We start from the raw sequence: 16,552 nt of genomic DNA, 5'->3' as shown, positions 1-16,552 counted from the left end.
ATCAGGAATCAGAGTTGCTACTTAGGAATGTGCTGAACAGCTGTAGAGTTCAGATTAAAGAAAATACCAGCTCTCTGCAGACACTCAGGACTCGAGTATCCCAGATACTGCAGCATTTCATCCAGTGCATCATCTCCTTCTCTCAGTGAGTCCCACGCTGGCACCGCCTCCCGACACACGCGTTTAGCCAATGGCGGAGCCAGATGCTGCTCTAAACTCGACTTTGCTGGATCTGCCTCACTATCCATTCGATGTTCATCTTTCTCCTCCTCCTCCTCTTCTTCTTCCCTTTCAAATCCACCTCCACCATCTCTCTGATCTTCTTTCTCCCCCTCACTTGCTTTCCTCTCCTCTGCTTCCTCCTCTCCCTCTCCCTGATACTCCTGCCTGTCACCATCCGTTCTCACTCCCTCCTCTGCCCCCCTCTCCTCTTGCCCGTCCTCTTCGCCATCTTCTCTTTTCGCTCCCATCTTTTTCAGCAGACCTCCTGGTGGGGTGCGTAAATGAAGATTTGTAGTGTGAGGTGACTGCGTGTGTGTTAAAAGTGTGTGCGCTGGACTGTTAGGAGAACATGGCGGAGGCCCATAGAGGACGGCGGAGTCCCACGAGTGTTTTCCAGCTACATCTCGGATGATGACGCGAACACAAGCGGGAGCAGAGGACAAACCAGCCGTCATTCCGCCTCCTGGCACACCGGACTCTGATCGGATCTGGGAAATAGCGGCAGAAGAAGCAAAAAATAAAATAAAATAGTAAAGAAATCACAAAATAAATATTTTATATTATTTAAAGATTGTTTCCCCACTAATGTGTTAATAATATAATAAATGCAGTAGTCATCATTTGTATTCCAGGTGTAAAAGTAATTATTCAAGTAATAAATTCATGTACGTTTAACCCTGACAAATACACTTAGAAGCAAGTGGAACATTTATGAAGATTTACCTGAAGCACAGACAGCAGCGTGGATCCATTCAGAACCAGGAACTGCAGGTTTGGTGAATGGAAAAGTTCTGGCCCAAGATCTGCACTCTCACAGAACGGGTTGTCCTGGTTTTCACACACCTGCAAAACATGACGTTATATTTACTACAGCAGCAAAATAACAACAGCTTTCAACATTTCGCAGAGTCACCTCCCTTTAACATAACTTAGTTAACCCACCAAACTCAAAGTAACAGTACCTGACTGGACAGAGTAGCGGGGCCTCCGGACATGGGATAATGTCCCAGATGGTTTACCAGGTGGGTAATAACTGTTCTGGCTGCAATGGAGACGAGGCCATGCTGAATACGGCTACGAACTGCAGAGAGAATACAGATGATAAAAGATATAGTAAGGAGGTAGCAGATCGTCATTTCATCACCTATAATGAAAAATAAAAATAAGGGATTGGACTGTCAGGATTTAGAAAGTAAACTGTAAGACAAAGGTGTTATTGCTCTGGAGAAAATTTAAAGGGAAGCTGCAGCAGGTGGGGTGGGGGGGTTAAGCAATAGCAATGCCGAATTATATTTATGGTTTTTGGAAATCATAAAGAAACTGCTTGGTATCATCGCAGAAACAACACACTGAGTATTAGTAATTAGAAATTCTATTAAATGTAAGTCAATGCATATACCATTAATACAAATATAATTCATTGCTGTTACACTTTAATACATTTAGAGATGAACCATTAAAACAACAATACATTGAATAGTTTTATTACTTAAAATGAGAAACAAGTAAGGCTGTTTACTGTGAGAACACTGATCCAATGTTCTTTAGAGAATATAATATAAAATATATATACAAAAATTTAGCTCATTTTAAAATAAGAAAATAAAATAAAATATTAAAGCAAGAACAAAGTCCATCCCAGATGATGTACAAAAAGCTTAAAGATATATTTCTGTTATAAGGGTTAATTATGGATCGGTGCTGATATAAATATAAAAATATATATTTAGCTTTTGGTTGTCAAAAGATAGATTTTATTGATGTTTAGAAGAGTTCATGCTTGTTTCTGTTCCTCATACAAGACTGAAGACTAGAGGGGCACAGAGGCTTTCAGGCTGTGGCAGCAGGGCTCTGGATCAGTTTGCCACTCCAGCTCTGTTAAGCTGACTCTGTAGAGTCTTTAAAACAAAACATTTTTTCAGGCCTTCTGCTGAAATTGTTTTGTTATTTATGTTTATTTTAATTCTATTTTCATATCAATTGTGTTTTAAGCATTTTTGGGGCTTGTCTGTGAAAAGCACTATATAAATAAACTTTAATCACTTTGCAGAGAGTGTTGCCTTTGGCTGACCCTCTTCAGTCTCTATTCATTACACACACAGCAGGCTTTATATCTACTGTTTACTCTCTGATTAATGTGCGCTGATTGAATAAAAATAAACTAATTTTCTCTCATTATCTTTTAGCAGAGGTTTAGCAAAGTAATTCTTCTGCATTGCAGCCTTCTGTAGGGCTGATTGGACTGGAGTGTTACTGCAGAGAGGCGAGTAGCATCCACCGATAAAATAAACAACAAAAGTGTTAAACCTGGAGTTTCACAGTGACAGAAAAAGTGTGAAGGGTACTCTGACTTGTTCTTTAGTTTACAAGTTAACTTAAGGAATCACTGTAGAAACTAGGAGAAAGTACAAGCACACTTTCAGCTCGTACATAGTTTGCACCATGCTGAGAAGAAGCCAATGCCATCACACATTGTGCTGCCAGCCGATCCTGGTTAATCAACATCATTACACACACACTGTGAAACACACACGCGCGCACGCTTTACGGCAACTCCTTATTGACAGGCTGTGCACAGAGTACAGATATGTATTGACCAGATTTTCAATGACTCCCTGAACCTCGTAGGGTGCTCTAAAAGAGGCAGACAAGGCAAAGGGAAGCAAAAATAAATGATAAATGAAGCCAGCAGAATGTAATAGAAGTGAGAGGAACATTAGCAGAAAATAGTCTTAGGATATTAAAAGAATAAAAAACGGAATTGTGTAAGTGAAGATTAGTGGTTAGACGAGAGAAGACAGGAGAAGAGAAGCATGGCCTTTCGGGCTACTCCAGTCATTAAACTAGACAGAGTCCTAGTGAACCACAGCAGGAGATGATATATACTCCGACACAGATGCAGACAGGTGTGTACACATGTAAAGACTAAACCAAAAGTTTTGCAGAGACCTTGGTGTCATAGTGTAAAGATTTTCTATATGCATCTGGACCAACGCACCACATTGCATGGATTATTAAAGCGACAAGAGGAAAAAACAGAAACGTAATAGGTGTTAACCGCGGAGCAGTGCATTTCCACTGCTTGATGCATTACCTTCGGTGACTGGCTGCAGTTTGCTGGATCGCTCAGAGTCCGGACTGTGTAGCGGTTCTGGTTCTCGGAGGTTCTCTAAAGGCAAGAACGGGTCGTAGTCTGGACTCAACAGGTCCGACAGTTGCAGCGGGAAATACTTGGGATTGCTGAAAGACTGTGCCCCATACACACAGCCATGTAATACCTGGACACATTTTTAAAAGAAAAAAGCAGATGAGTGGATTCATTTGTGTATCGTTTACAGCTCCAGTTGAGCCAAACTGGCCTAATACTGACATATATGCAGTGGCGGTCCTAGCCTATTTGTAAATTTTAAATTGTTATTGATCCCTTTACCCCCAGTCCTAAAGTGTATATTTATTTTCTTACTCTTCTTATATATATTGTTTGTTTACTTGCACTGCTGTAACTGGAGCCTCGTCGTTTCGTCTCTCTATGTACTGGACTGTATGTAGCGGAGATGACAATAAAGTTTACTTCGACTTCAGCAGCGAGAAGGTGCACCGAGCAAATTATAAGTCTGTATCATGATGTCTAGTGTTTTCGTGTTTGTTGGTTTGTTTTTATTTTGTTTACTTTGCGAGTTGGTTATTAGATGCTGCTCCAGCCGGTCAGAAAATCCCCCGCCCTCTCCTCTCTGCGCCGCAAGCAGCAGGCGCACCTCGCAAACGAAGGGTGTCCTTACTCCCAGCAAATGGGCGATAGAAAACCGATCGGTGCCTGTACCATTCCCAATATGCGCTGGCTGACGTTGGAGCAGCATGAGTACGAGCATTTTATTTTTATTTTTATTTTTTTTTGCAGAGGCCCGTGATGCCGCCCCCCCACCACGATACCGCCCGTGTCGCCCGTATCTAAAACCGCTACTGCATATGACAGTGAATATAAACACAAGCATATACCTTATAAATACAGCTGAGGAGCGTTTTGGTAGGCTGGTCCCTCTCTGGGGGGCTTCGTGTTTGCACAGGCTGAAGAAGAGTCTTTGGAGGCAGTGCCATCACCCAATCCAACAGACACAACAGGAGGGAAACTACCAGCTGCAACACACAAGTACAATTTTTAAAAACTAACAATCCAGCGAGTTTTTAAAAAAGTGTTGTTAAGTGAATGTGAGCAGCTTACCCTTTTATCCAGTTCATGAGGTGAAGACTCAGTAGTAGGCAGCAAGTATGTGATGGTGGCAATCAAAATCTGAAAGAAGAGAGTAAGATTAAAATGAGCATAAATCCCTCAGCCACAGTTTTTAAAACCTCTATAAAAAATTTGTTAATGTCTACCAGCACTGTGAGGCCTTGGCTTTACACAGCATGACTTCAGTCATTACGATGTTATAGCAAAGCAATAGCGGTCTTAACCAATATTCAGAAATATTAAAATATTAATGTTGCTCAAATGTTCTCTGTATTTTATGTCTCACCTCTACGATCTTCTTTGGAGTGTCGGGTGGGAATTTCTGCAGATGATCAACGTAACTGATCAGAAGGTGCAGGATGTCTGACGCCACCAGCGCTACACTCTTATTGGGGTACTGAGGGACAGAGGAGAAAAAACATTGATGTTAATTCACCGGTCTGGGTTAAATTCATACACACATTCATTTTTAGCAAAATCCATCTGTATCAGTTATCAAACATCTGTCACTGGCACGTCTTGTATTTCACAAAGCCATAATGAGGTTGCTTGTTAATACCAAATCCTATTTCAGGCCAAATTATTTTGAACCTTCTCTCTAGGAAGTGAACATGTCCAGGAAAGAGGATGAATGGTTCCACAGGACCGTTAGAAGGATTAAACAAGTAGCTTGCGCATTTTTTCTAAGCTATTAAAACTTTGGCTTAAATTAGTCAACAAAAATATAAAATATAAAAAAATGATATGAAGTCAGTAAATTATTAGTCTAAATATCATATAATAAATCATCTATTTTTATTATCTCTAAAGCTTCTCTTTGAGTTGCCTGCCAGTCTAAAAACACACATTCTCCTTCACATATTGGCACTGTTCAAATTAATACTGGCAGGTATCATATCTTATCTGTCACAACTAACACATCAGTTATCCGTGCTGAAATCCCACAGATAGTATTTGCTATACTTCTTTAAGGTTAACAAGGTGTTTACAGCATAATAAGTACAAAGAAAGAGAATTTACAGATTAGTCGGGCTGTAATGAGGATCACGGACGACAAGGCAAAAAATGCTTACAGATGAAAGGCAAAGAGAACAGCAGGAAGAGCATGGAAATATGACAATCCCTCAAGCTTTGTGTGTGTGTGTGTGTGTGTGTGTGTGTGTCACAAAGCCAATGGCTGGAGCTACTGGCTGCTGGTATGAAGGCAAGAGATTCAAAAGTGGACAAGATGTGTGTATACATGCAATAGTGTGTGTGTGCGAGAGACACAGCTTGCAGCATTCCCTCTGGATTAGTCTCCTATCTGAAGAAGGACCAAACATATTGACAGTCCAGGGTTTGCTCCCAGGAGTGAGTGAATGCGAGTGTGAGTGTGAGTGTGTGAGTGTGTGTGTGTGTGTGTGTGTGTGTGTGTGTGTGTGAGTGAGTGATGGGTCGTTGGCTGCCGATACACGAGCAAGGGATTCCAAGGTGGAAAAGGTATGTGTGTGTGAGTGTGTGTGTTTGGCTTTAGATGACAGTAAATGTTGGGCCGTATTATTGTGATCCACAGGCCTCCCAGTCTGAAACACACTAAGCCCACTACGGAAATTTCACCAACACTCATCTCCAACAGCGTTTTCCATCGTACTTTGGCTGCTCAAAGGACAACATGTTAAACACACCCTCCATCTAATCCTCCAGTATTAACTCTATACTTTGGTCTGCTTACCTTATCTATAACTCTGAATTTAAAGCTGTGGTATGCATGTTTCTGGCATTGGACAAAAATGCATTATAACCTTTTATTTGTATAGTGCTTTACTTAGTCCCTTAAGGAACCCAAAACGCTTTACACTATATTCAGTCATCCACCCATTCACACACTGGTGATGGCAAGCTACATTGTAGCCACAGCTGCCCTGGGGCGCACTGACAGAGGCAAGGCTGCCAGACACTGGCGCCACCGGGCCCTCTGACCACCACCAGTAGGCAACGGGTGAAGTGTCTTGCCCAAGGACACAACTACCGAGACTGTCGGAGCCGGGGCTCGAACCGGCAACCTTCCGATTACAAGACGAACTCCCAACTCTTGAGCCACGATCGCCCCAAATAAATTCCCCTGATTCTAATAAATTAGAATACCCAGAACTATTTTTAGATGTCGAGTAAAAGGAGTCTTAAGGCTCATTAGAGGTGCATGTGTTAACCTTCTCGTGAAGTCACAAAAGTAAGTAAGAAGGGAGAAATTGAAATCTGTGGCACACAGCAAGGTGACACTAAAGAAAAAACCCAGAAAGCGATGTTTGTTTACATCAGAAATCAACTTCCGCCAATTCTTAAAAGTTAGATAATTCTGTCAATGTCAAAACGATTACCTTATTTAGTGAAGATCTACAGTGAATTTTAATCAGACTGAAAAAAAATCTTGCACAGGTTAACATGGCTACCTTAAAATCAACTGATAAAGAAACAGTCATGCAGGAATAGAGATCCCTGCATCCACAGTTGGCAAAAAAAAAGTGTTGCTTCTCTTGAAACGTGTCAGTTGCAGTGGTAAGACACATTTTTACTTTGAAAGCGAAGGTACTTAATTTCTAGTTTCCATTGCAGTTTTATTGCCACTCAGCCACTAGTTTGCAACCTCTTTGCAATCATCTCACAGCGACTGCCAACAACCTCCATGGGAATACACATTCTCACCAGGGCCTCGCTAACTGGTCTCTATGTTTATGTGTCTTTGTTGCTAATTTTTATTCTCTTTAATGAAGTACACTCATGTATCCATACTTGTCTAGTGGGAAGGGTATAGAACAGAGAGGAGTGAGAGGCATGATGACAGCGACCCTTTAATTTTTATAACCGACACATTTTACAGGATTTTACATAGGAGTTTCCTATCAAAGGCTATCTTAACAACAACAGGAATATATCAACAAAGATACCAGTTCTATAGTTTGGATTGGCAATCCGGCTGCAGCCAATCATTTTCAGGGTTCACAAAGTATTAAATAGGATTCACATTCAGATGTAGAGAAGGGATCATTGAAAATGTGTCTGTCTTAAAAAAAAAAGAAAGAAAAGGATAAAGAACAGACGTACGTTCTCTCATACACTACATTAAATTTATTTGTCTATGTAAGTGGTCTGCACTATACCATGGCTTGCCTCATGGAAACAGTATGATAGACTTTCAGCCTAAAAAGGAGCAGATGTTTTGGCACTAGTGTGTTGAGCAGATCTGTGCAACATGCGGCCAGTCTGCTATGCCTTTGAATCAGAGTCACTGCTTTGGTCTTATTTCACTGGACCACAGTCAGAAACTGAGAGATCCATGGTCAATGGGGACAAAGTGTGAGAACAGACAACTATAACACAACTCATAATGCGATCAGACTGGTCTGACATTTCAGTCTTAATGAGTCACAGTTCAAATATAAAATTTAGGTTGCTTTTTGGAAGTCCAGCTGAACAGAACTTAATTGCCATTTATAGATGTACTGAGGTGTAACTGACCTTCAAGGTAACACAGATCACATTGAGAGCATCTTTAATCTGTGGATGTTGAGTCCCGTGGGCCAGCTCCTCACACAGCCATATCCCCAGACTGCACAAAGCCACACACCTAACAAAAAACAGCACAGTGTGAGCAAGCAGTTTTGCAATAAAGGCCTCTACAGGGAGTGCAGAATTATTAGGCAAGTTGTATTTTTGAGGAATAATGTTATTATTGAACAACAACCATGTTCTCAATGAACCCAAAAAACTCATTAATATCAAAGCTGAATGTTTTTGGAAGTAGTTTTTAGTTTGTTTTTAGTTTTAGCTATTTTAGGGGGATATCTGTGTGTGCAGGTGACTATTACTGTGCATAATTATTAGGCAACTTAACAAAAAACAAATATATACCCATTTCAATTATTTATTTTTACCAGTGAAACCAATATAACATCTCCACATTCACAAATATACATTTCTGACATTCAAAAACAAAACAAAACAAATCAGCGACCAATATAGCCACCTTTCTTTGCAAGGACACTCAAAAGCCTGCCATCCATGGATTCTGTCAGTGTTTTGATCTGTTCACCATCAACATTGCGTGCAGCAGCAACCACAGCCTCCCAGACACTGTTCAGAGAGGTGTACTGTTTTCCCTCCTTGTAAATCTCACATTTGATGATGGACCACAGGTTCTCAATGGGGTTCAGATCAGGTGAACAAGGTGGCCATGTCATTAGTTTTTCTTCTTTTATACCCTTTCTTGCCAGCCACGCTGTGGAGTACTTGGACGCGTGTGATGGAGCATTGTCCTGCATGAAAATCATGTTTTTCTTGAAGGATGCAGACTTCTTCCTGTACCACCGCTTGAAGAAGGTGTCTTCCAGAAACTGGCAGTAGGACTGGGAGTTGAGCTTGACTCCATCCTCAACCCGAAAAGGCCCCACAAGCTCATCTTTGATGATACCAGCCCAAACCAGTACTCCACCTCCACCTTGCTGGCGTCTGAGTCGGACTGGAGCTCTCTGCCCTTTACCAATCCAGCCACGGGCCCATCCATCTGGCCCATCAAGACTCACTCTCATTTCATCAGTCCATAAAACCTTAGAAAAAACAGTCTTGAGATATTTCTTGGCCCAGTCTTGACGTTTCAGCTTGTGTGTCTTGTTCAGTGGTGGTCGTCTTTCAGCCTTTCTTACCTTGGCCATGTCTCTGAGTATTGCACACCTTGTGTTTTTGGGCACTCCAGTGATGTTGCAGCTCTGAAATATGGCCAAACTGGTGGCAAGTGGCATCTTGGCAGCTGCACGCTTGACTTTTCTCAGTTCATGGGCAGTTATTTTGCGCCTTGGTTTTTCCACACGCTTCTTGCGACTCTGTTGACTATTTTGAATGAAACGCTTGATTGTTCGATGATCACGCTTCAGAAGCTTTGCAATTTTGAGACTGCTGCATCCCTCTGCAAGATATCTCACTATTTTTGACTTTTCTGAGCCTGTCAAGTCCTTCTTTTGACCCATTTTGCCAAAGGAAAGGACGTTGCCTAATAATTATGCACACCTAATATAGGGTGTTGATGTCATTAGACCACACCCCTTCTCATTACAGAGATGCACATCACCTAATATGCTTAATTGGTAGTAGGCTTTCGAGCCTATACAGCTTGGAGTAAGACAACATGCATGAAGAGGATGATGTGGACAAAATACTCATTTGCCTAATAATTCTGCACTCCCTGTATAAATGCAGTTTATCGGAATCACTGCATATATTAATTTTACACACAGGAACCAGCATAAAATAAAGAAATACTCGCCAACGGTGAGCACAAACAGATGTGGTTACATACTTAAGGAATTTATTAACAAATGATAACTTTAGGTAACCTGGGGCACCTGCGCAACACTGTAAAAAATAAATAAATAAATAAAATAAATAAATAAACTTTATAAACCCTTTACCTAGCAGGAGCAGAGGGTTCATCCCTGGCAGAGGTCAGGATGGTTTTGACGATATGCTCCTTAAAAAAAGAAAACAACAAAAAAACAAAAACATACAGCACATGAGTTTTCAATAGCAATATATCAGCTGACCACTAGTATTGTTATTATAGGCATTAATATAAAAAGTCTTGTTACAGAACTCAGATCAAAATACTGATGATGATAATAATTGGGATTATGATTTTTGCCATAATTGAGTAGCCCTTAAAGGTGTGTATAATAAATAATAAACAGACTGCATCCTTAAAATGGACCTATTAGAGTAGCTTTGCATGATTCACTGTTCAAAATAATCCTTCTCCGTCTTACACAAGGCCTCGATGTAGTCCTTGAGTTTGTCCAGTATCTGAAACAAGCCATTTTAGTTAATTTCCCCCTCCCTTTAAGCTAACCTCATTATTTGGCAATGTTTGATATGAGCATCCATCATTTCAACACTATTTATATGTCAGAAAATGAGGACAAGCTTAATAGTTCCCAGTCAGACAAACAGGAAACAGATTCAAGGAACTACACCGTGTGGTGTTAATGCATATCGTAGACAGATATGCTGGACTAAATATGGACACATAGTCACAGTTTAAACAGGTCAACACACACCCCAGACACGTTCACACACTCCCTGGTCTTGTCCCTCTGGTCAGTGTTAATGACCGCTTAGTGATTCAAAACAAGCTTCTGCCACATAAGAAAGCAGTGAGTGAGCCTGAGGCGCTGCCACGCATGGCATTAGCAGTTTACATGGCACCAACAACAATAACAACATCACTCCCATCGCCCTTAGCTCAAACAAGAATGGTTGATGAGACATTAGCCTATTAGTTTGCTTTCGAGATCCCCTATGGACAGTCGATGTTTGAACTGACCTGGATTACAAACAATGTAGATAAACTTTTTGAGCTTTTGATGTGTGAGTTGGAAAAAAAAAAAAAACTAACACATTTTCAGACCTGTCAGTTTAACTGTATTGTCCTGCTTTTCCCCGAACTTACAGGAAGATTAAAGTAATTTCTTTAAAAAAAAATAATTATTTTCTCAATATTTTATTGCGGTGTATTGTAATACTCTCCCAGAGAAGTGCATATGAGGTATGATGAACAGTTTATCCACTGTGAATACACTGAACCAGGCTGCGCTGCATATCATTTGCAGAAAGGATGCTGCAAGATTAAAAAAGAAGAATTTTCTGTGCATTTGTAACTGCTAGGATGGCTATAATTCCCTATTATCCAAACAAGGGGAGCCTCTGGTGAAGAATAATTTCAGCCACCTAAATACACTGCTACTGAAAATATTCCATAAACTACATTTACATACATTAGAAGGACAGCTCAGGCTGGAGATAAGGTTAAGGTTGAGATAGTTTGGACATGTGCACAGGAGGGATAGTGGATTTACTGAACAAAGGAAGTTGAATATGGAGCTCCCAGGCAGGAGGAAAAGAAAAAGACTTAAGAGAAGATTCATGGATGTAGTGAAGGAGGACATGCAGAGAGTTGTTGTGATAGGGGAGGATACTAGGGATAAGGTAAGGTGGAAGATGATGATCGGCATTCGCGTACCTTGACATCAGGGAACTTGGTAAGTACCACGTCAGCTGTGGTGGGGTGGAGAGCAGGAAGCTCCCCGTAAAAGTTGGGAAAGCACACCAGAGATCCGAGAAGAATCTGTGCTTCAACTCTTGGAGCCTTTGGAAAATAAAACTTGTTAGGAGGACAGGAATGAAAGAATCAGCTCCTGTAAAGCTGGAAACCAACATTGCAAATGGGAGGATTTCTTACATTGAGTGATGAGCAGGCAGTGACTCTAGAAGCTGCGATGATGAAATCCAGGATCAGCATGGTGGCTCCAGGTAGACCGATACTAAAGAACCTGGGACTACAGTGTTTGATGATGGTGTTCACAATGTCCTGTAAAAGTAATACAGGTTTTTTTTTAAACATTTAGCTTCAAAGGTGCATTCACAGTAGCACAGCATGTTTGCCTGCATGACTATCTTTTCTCCCCATTTCCCTGCTTTCCTGCACTTACTCTGTGCTTAAAGAGCTGGATTTGAGTATTTAACATTAAAAAATGTTTTATTAACAGCTGCAAGATTAAAGAAATCTGTAAAATATAAAATATGCTGTTTGTTCATATATTATGTTCAAGTATAAATTTGAGACCACTCTACCTGGTCTTGGTGGAGAAGTCCTTGATGCATGATGTTATAGAAGTGTGTCAGATAGTCTGTGTTTGGTGAAACGTCTTGCCGTCTCTTCATGATCCTACAAATCAGCTTGTAGGCGTGAAGTTTCCCCTGCTTGTAACGCTCTGTCAGCATGGTGGCCTAAAGAGAAAAGATTGCTTAACTAACACTGAAACACATGTTATGTTATAACCCTTATTGTTACCTCTCTATCACACATACCTTAAAGAGCCAAGGGGTGAGGATTCTCAGGGGTGGGATCAGAACAGGGGGTGGAGGAGACGACTGGTTATCCAGAGAAATGCCCAAATTATCCCTGATCTGCAAACAGAAAAGCTCGTCATTGGAGAACATGTTCACTGACACAGGAGTTGCGGGTTCACTGTATGTCTCAATTCTCACCTTGGCCAGGTTTTGCCAAAGTTCACACAGGTAGTCAAAGACCTGAGCGTGGATTTCTGGGTCCTTGATGCTGTTCACATCTCCCAGGATACCCAGCATCCTTCGCCACATTACCGTGGCAACATCTGCGTGCCATCCGGTCAGAGAGCCGCCCGCCATCACGCTACAGTCCTCACTGGGGAACTCACTCGTTTCTGGAATTAATGAGTCAATGAGAACATGACTGAGTCATCCTACAAAGTATTTCATATTCACAAACATGATTAAAGTACTACACTTTGTATGAACAGGAAAAAGCATCTCAAAGTGAATGCCTCTGAGTATTACCCAGGTCATCGGGGGTCTGTAAGACAGAGTTGTGGAGTTTCTGGTCCAGCTGTAAATGGGTGTGGGAGTGGGAATGCGTGTGCTCAGTGTGCTCTGCTGTCAAAGTGGCAGGAGAAGGAGTCTGGGAACGAGAGCCCCCGAGTGAATGCATGGGTGATGCACTCTCCGAACCTGGGAAAGAATACAGAAAACATCAACTCCTGATAAGGCAACGGGAGGATGAGATTCATGCTTTATGGTGGAATGTGAGGCTGAGAGGTTGTTTTTATTCTGACTTATATCAAAGAAGGACACTTAAAACCTAAGTGCTAAGTGGATAGTAAAAAACGTCACTTTAAAGATCACATAGAAAACCAAGACAATCAGAAAAATACTTTCTTATGATAGTTTAGTCCATTTTTCTCTTTGTTCTGGATCACACTAATGTGATTTATAAGCATGTTATTTGCTTCAGCTATTATGTATTTTATTATACTACTCTCATGCTTTTTATTGACACTCATCACTGTGATATTTTTAAAAAGAAATCCTGAAAACATGATAGATGTTCTTGTTAATCAATAACAAAAGACTGCATTCAAAGTATCTGTTGATCTTGTACCTTCAAGAGTATTTCTAAAAAGGTTTACTCGACTGGGTTTCTTTTGCAGAGTGCCTATCATTGTTTGGGTCCTTTTACATCATTTTAAATGGATACTCAACATTGTGGTCAATGAGAGCCTGCACTCAAATTTCATATAAAATGTTCTTAGGGATGCACATCGCTGTAGAGAGGTGGTAAAGTAAAAAACGGGCTTAAATTTAAAAAAAAAGGTGATATTCTATTCAGAGTAGGGCTGCTTGATTACAACAAAAGGCATGATCACTTAGTTATTTAAAGTTGTAATCTTGATTAGTTAATATCTAACAGGGATTCATAAATCCAGTAGGGAGTTAGGGCAACTGCTGTTCTGAAGATTCAACCACTGGATGTCTGCAGGTGCGGGGAGATGAGCTGGTGAACAGCAAACTTCACGGCGGCCACAAGATAAACGACAGAGACCTGAATGGGACAGCCGAGCCTTCGAAACTAGACTCTTACAAAGGAAAAGAACGCCCTCGATTCATAACGGAAGAAAAAAACAACACTTTGCAGTATTATTAATGCTTGTATCAATTTTTTGCAGCAAAAATAATGGATAAAAGCATTAATTTTATTCCATCTTATTCTATTATAATAACCACTGGAAGCCGAAATTGAATTTACATTTCTATTAGATGCCCAGTCCTACTTTATCCTTCATTAGTGTTACGAGGATCTGTTTACAAAATAGGTGCTTATCGCAAACACCAACACGAACTGATAAATCTAAGAGGCTACACAGCCTACACACAACCATTTGTTTACTAGATTAAAGTAACCTTGCATAGAAACACTTGATAACCATTGTTAGTTTGTGTGTGTGTGTGTGCTTGCATGATCGACGCAAAGAACCTACATTTCAGATAGACTTAATTTACAACGCGTTTACCAAAAAATTTGATAAACTGTATCAAATGGCTCCTAAATAAACAAACGTTATTTAAGCGTTAAATCAGTGTTACATAAGCGTTATTTATTTCAACTTCTTTTATCTTTATTAGAGTAAATTCTCACAGTTTTTGGGATGTTTTCTGAATATTTGTTATATTTCCCCCCCCCATTTAATCTACTGGGAGATTACGCACTGGGAAAACCCCTTAGATGGCATAAAAACACAGTATTTAAGGGTTCTGGTGAGCAGGCATTGAGCTGAAGTCTGTTATGTCCCTACCTGTAACCGTGACAGTGTGGCTCAGGCTGCTCGTCTCTGAGTCGATGTGAAGTGTCGTCAAACTGGCCACCTCCTGCTCTTCACAGGCCACGCCCCCACCAAGACTGTCCTGATCCAGCGAGCTGCCTCGACCTCCTCCCCCTCCTGCTGCAGATCCAGCTCCCCCTGCAGACGCCTCGGAGCTAAAAGTAAAATCTACAAAAGAAAGAAAAGTCATCATTGCTGTACAGTTGTTGATTTTCCTCTTTTAATTTCAGCAGCCTGACAAACTGTGATGCATTATTTTTAAACACTTCACAAAAACTTCTTCAAAGTTAAACAGAAGATGAGATGGCTTACTCCTACAGATTAATTTACCTTAAAAAAAAGAAACTCAATTTTGTGTTTTTCTGCTTCTCTTGGCAGAAAAAATGATTATTTAATAACATAAAACTATTTTACACGAACTAATAAAAAGTTTTGCTCAAGATAACAGTTTTATACTTTAATATTGTTTTAAAAAGAGGATAAATGTGTGCCGTGCAGCATAAATAAACTGCTCATATCTTGTTCCTTACTATCAAATTTGCAGGTGGAGTACTGAAAGGCATTAAAGGAGTCTGACTGGCTGTCGGAGCTGATGACATCAGAACCGCTGGCACTAGCGGGTGACGTCCACTCAGAGGGAACCCCCGGATCATCGACAGGCCGAAGATCATCTAAGGGTCGCGATCCATCACGACTATGACTGGCCTCCAGGAGCTCTGGCAGATCCCTGGGAACTTCCAGGCTTCCCGGGCTGCTGCCACGGCGACCCTGTGTACAGAGGAGAAAGTGACGCTCGTATCTTCCATCTTATGACACAATCTGAAATTAGCGTGCGTGTTGTACTAACTGAAGTTCCTTTGGCCCTCAGTCTCTCCTGGATAAACTCATCCATGAGGTCAGAGAAGTTTGGGTTGCTGCTTCCAACATCAGTGGAGACTGGACGGGCCTTCTGGACCACCTCCTCTTTATTGGCTACAAACACAAATGCATAATGAGGCACAGAGGTAGACAAGGTTATAATAAACACACACACACACACACACACACACACACACACACACACACACACACACACACACACACACACACACACACACACAGGAATGATAAAAACCAATGAGCATTCACAAGCATAGGGAGCCATATAAGTAAGCAAACACACAAAGACAGACTGTGAAGCCCCTGTCAGACATTGTATACAAAACTATTAACCTGTTAAAGTGACAGCATACACCCATTCAGACATTGTCCCCATCTTCAAACAGGCCAGCTCACTATTCTGATCCTCAACATCATGCAGCTGCTTCACCGGCAAGTCTCTCTTCCAACTCCACAACCCTGAAGTCCAGCTGACAACCGCTCTTAAGGAAATCCAGGAAGAGACTCACTGGAGAGGAAGCTGAATGACATCATTCCCAGGCCAGCCAGCAGGTAGTAAATTTACATACCAGAGCCGAGCCTGGCTGGTTAGCGGCAACTGGACTTTCAAAATAAAATACTTCAATGCACACCTTTAAAGTTATTAAGACGTCTCAAAGTTTTATTTGTTGTGCTGTCCATGATGTTTAAGGTGCATAAATATCCAGTTTTTAGGTAGTTAACAGTTCAAGTCTTTTCTTGAGTTTTCTAATGAAAAAGTGACCAGGATGTGCATTCAGACAGGACTTGCTCAGATGCTGTCACATTTACAGAAAGGAGCAGATGCCTGAGAGGGGCTTGACTGATGCTTACCCACGCAAACAGTTTCAATGATAGAAAACTTAGACATACCAAGAAATAAGGAATTGTGTAACATGACTATCATCAGGTCTGACTTGTTGATAATCTTTGTAAACATCTAAAAATCAAAGATATGGTGACATTTTGTTTTTGATCAGGAAAC

General features: G+C 41.0%; 1 protein-coding gene across 8 annotated transcripts in view; it reads right to left on the bottom strand.

The window, feature by feature from the left end:
* ralgapa1 (Ral GTPase activating protein catalytic subunit alpha 1) overlaps positions 1-16,552 on the bottom strand; it is a 76,776-nt gene that overhangs the window by 38,151 nt on the left and 22,073 nt on the right. For all 8 annotated transcript variants that reach the window (XM_085390563.1, XM_085390564.1, XM_085390557.1 and 5 more), the window contains 18 exons: positions 15,518-15,642; positions 15,201-15,438; positions 14,644-14,838; positions 12,851-13,021; positions 12,524-12,717; positions 12,344-12,442; positions 12,107-12,262; positions 11,715-11,843; positions 11,496-11,621; positions 9,892-9,950; positions 7,946-8,054; positions 4,737-4,847; positions 4,442-4,510; positions 4,219-4,356; positions 3,317-3,500; positions 1,185-1,303; positions 946-1,065; positions 68-710 (listed from right to left, as the gene is read on the bottom strand). In XM_085390563.1, coding sequence (XP_085246689.1) covers positions 68-710; positions 946-1,065; positions 1,185-1,303; positions 3,317-3,500; positions 4,219-4,356; positions 4,442-4,510; positions 4,737-4,847; positions 7,946-8,054; positions 9,892-9,950; positions 11,496-11,621; positions 11,715-11,843; positions 12,107-12,262; positions 12,344-12,442; positions 12,524-12,717; positions 12,851-13,021; positions 14,644-14,838; positions 15,201-15,438; positions 15,518-15,642 — 2,985 coding nt within the window. The remainder of the gene's footprint in view (positions 1-67; positions 711-945; positions 1,066-1,184; positions 1,304-3,316; positions 3,501-4,218; positions 4,357-4,441; positions 4,511-4,736; positions 4,848-7,945; positions 8,055-9,891; positions 9,951-11,495; positions 11,622-11,714; positions 11,844-12,106; positions 12,263-12,343; positions 12,443-12,523; positions 12,718-12,850; positions 13,022-14,643; positions 14,839-15,200; positions 15,439-15,517; positions 15,643-16,552) is intronic.

The sequence above is a fragment of the Rhamphochromis longiceps genome, linkage group LG19 (genome assembly GCF_057381845.1).
Source record: "Rhamphochromis longiceps isolate RC_006_pf linkage group LG19, R_longiceps_female_GT1.1, whole genome shotgun sequence".
Lineage (NCBI taxonomy): Eukaryota > Metazoa > Chordata > Actinopteri > Cichliformes > Cichlidae > Rhamphochromis > Rhamphochromis longiceps.
This window is presented reverse-complemented; position numbering and strand designations above follow the sequence as displayed.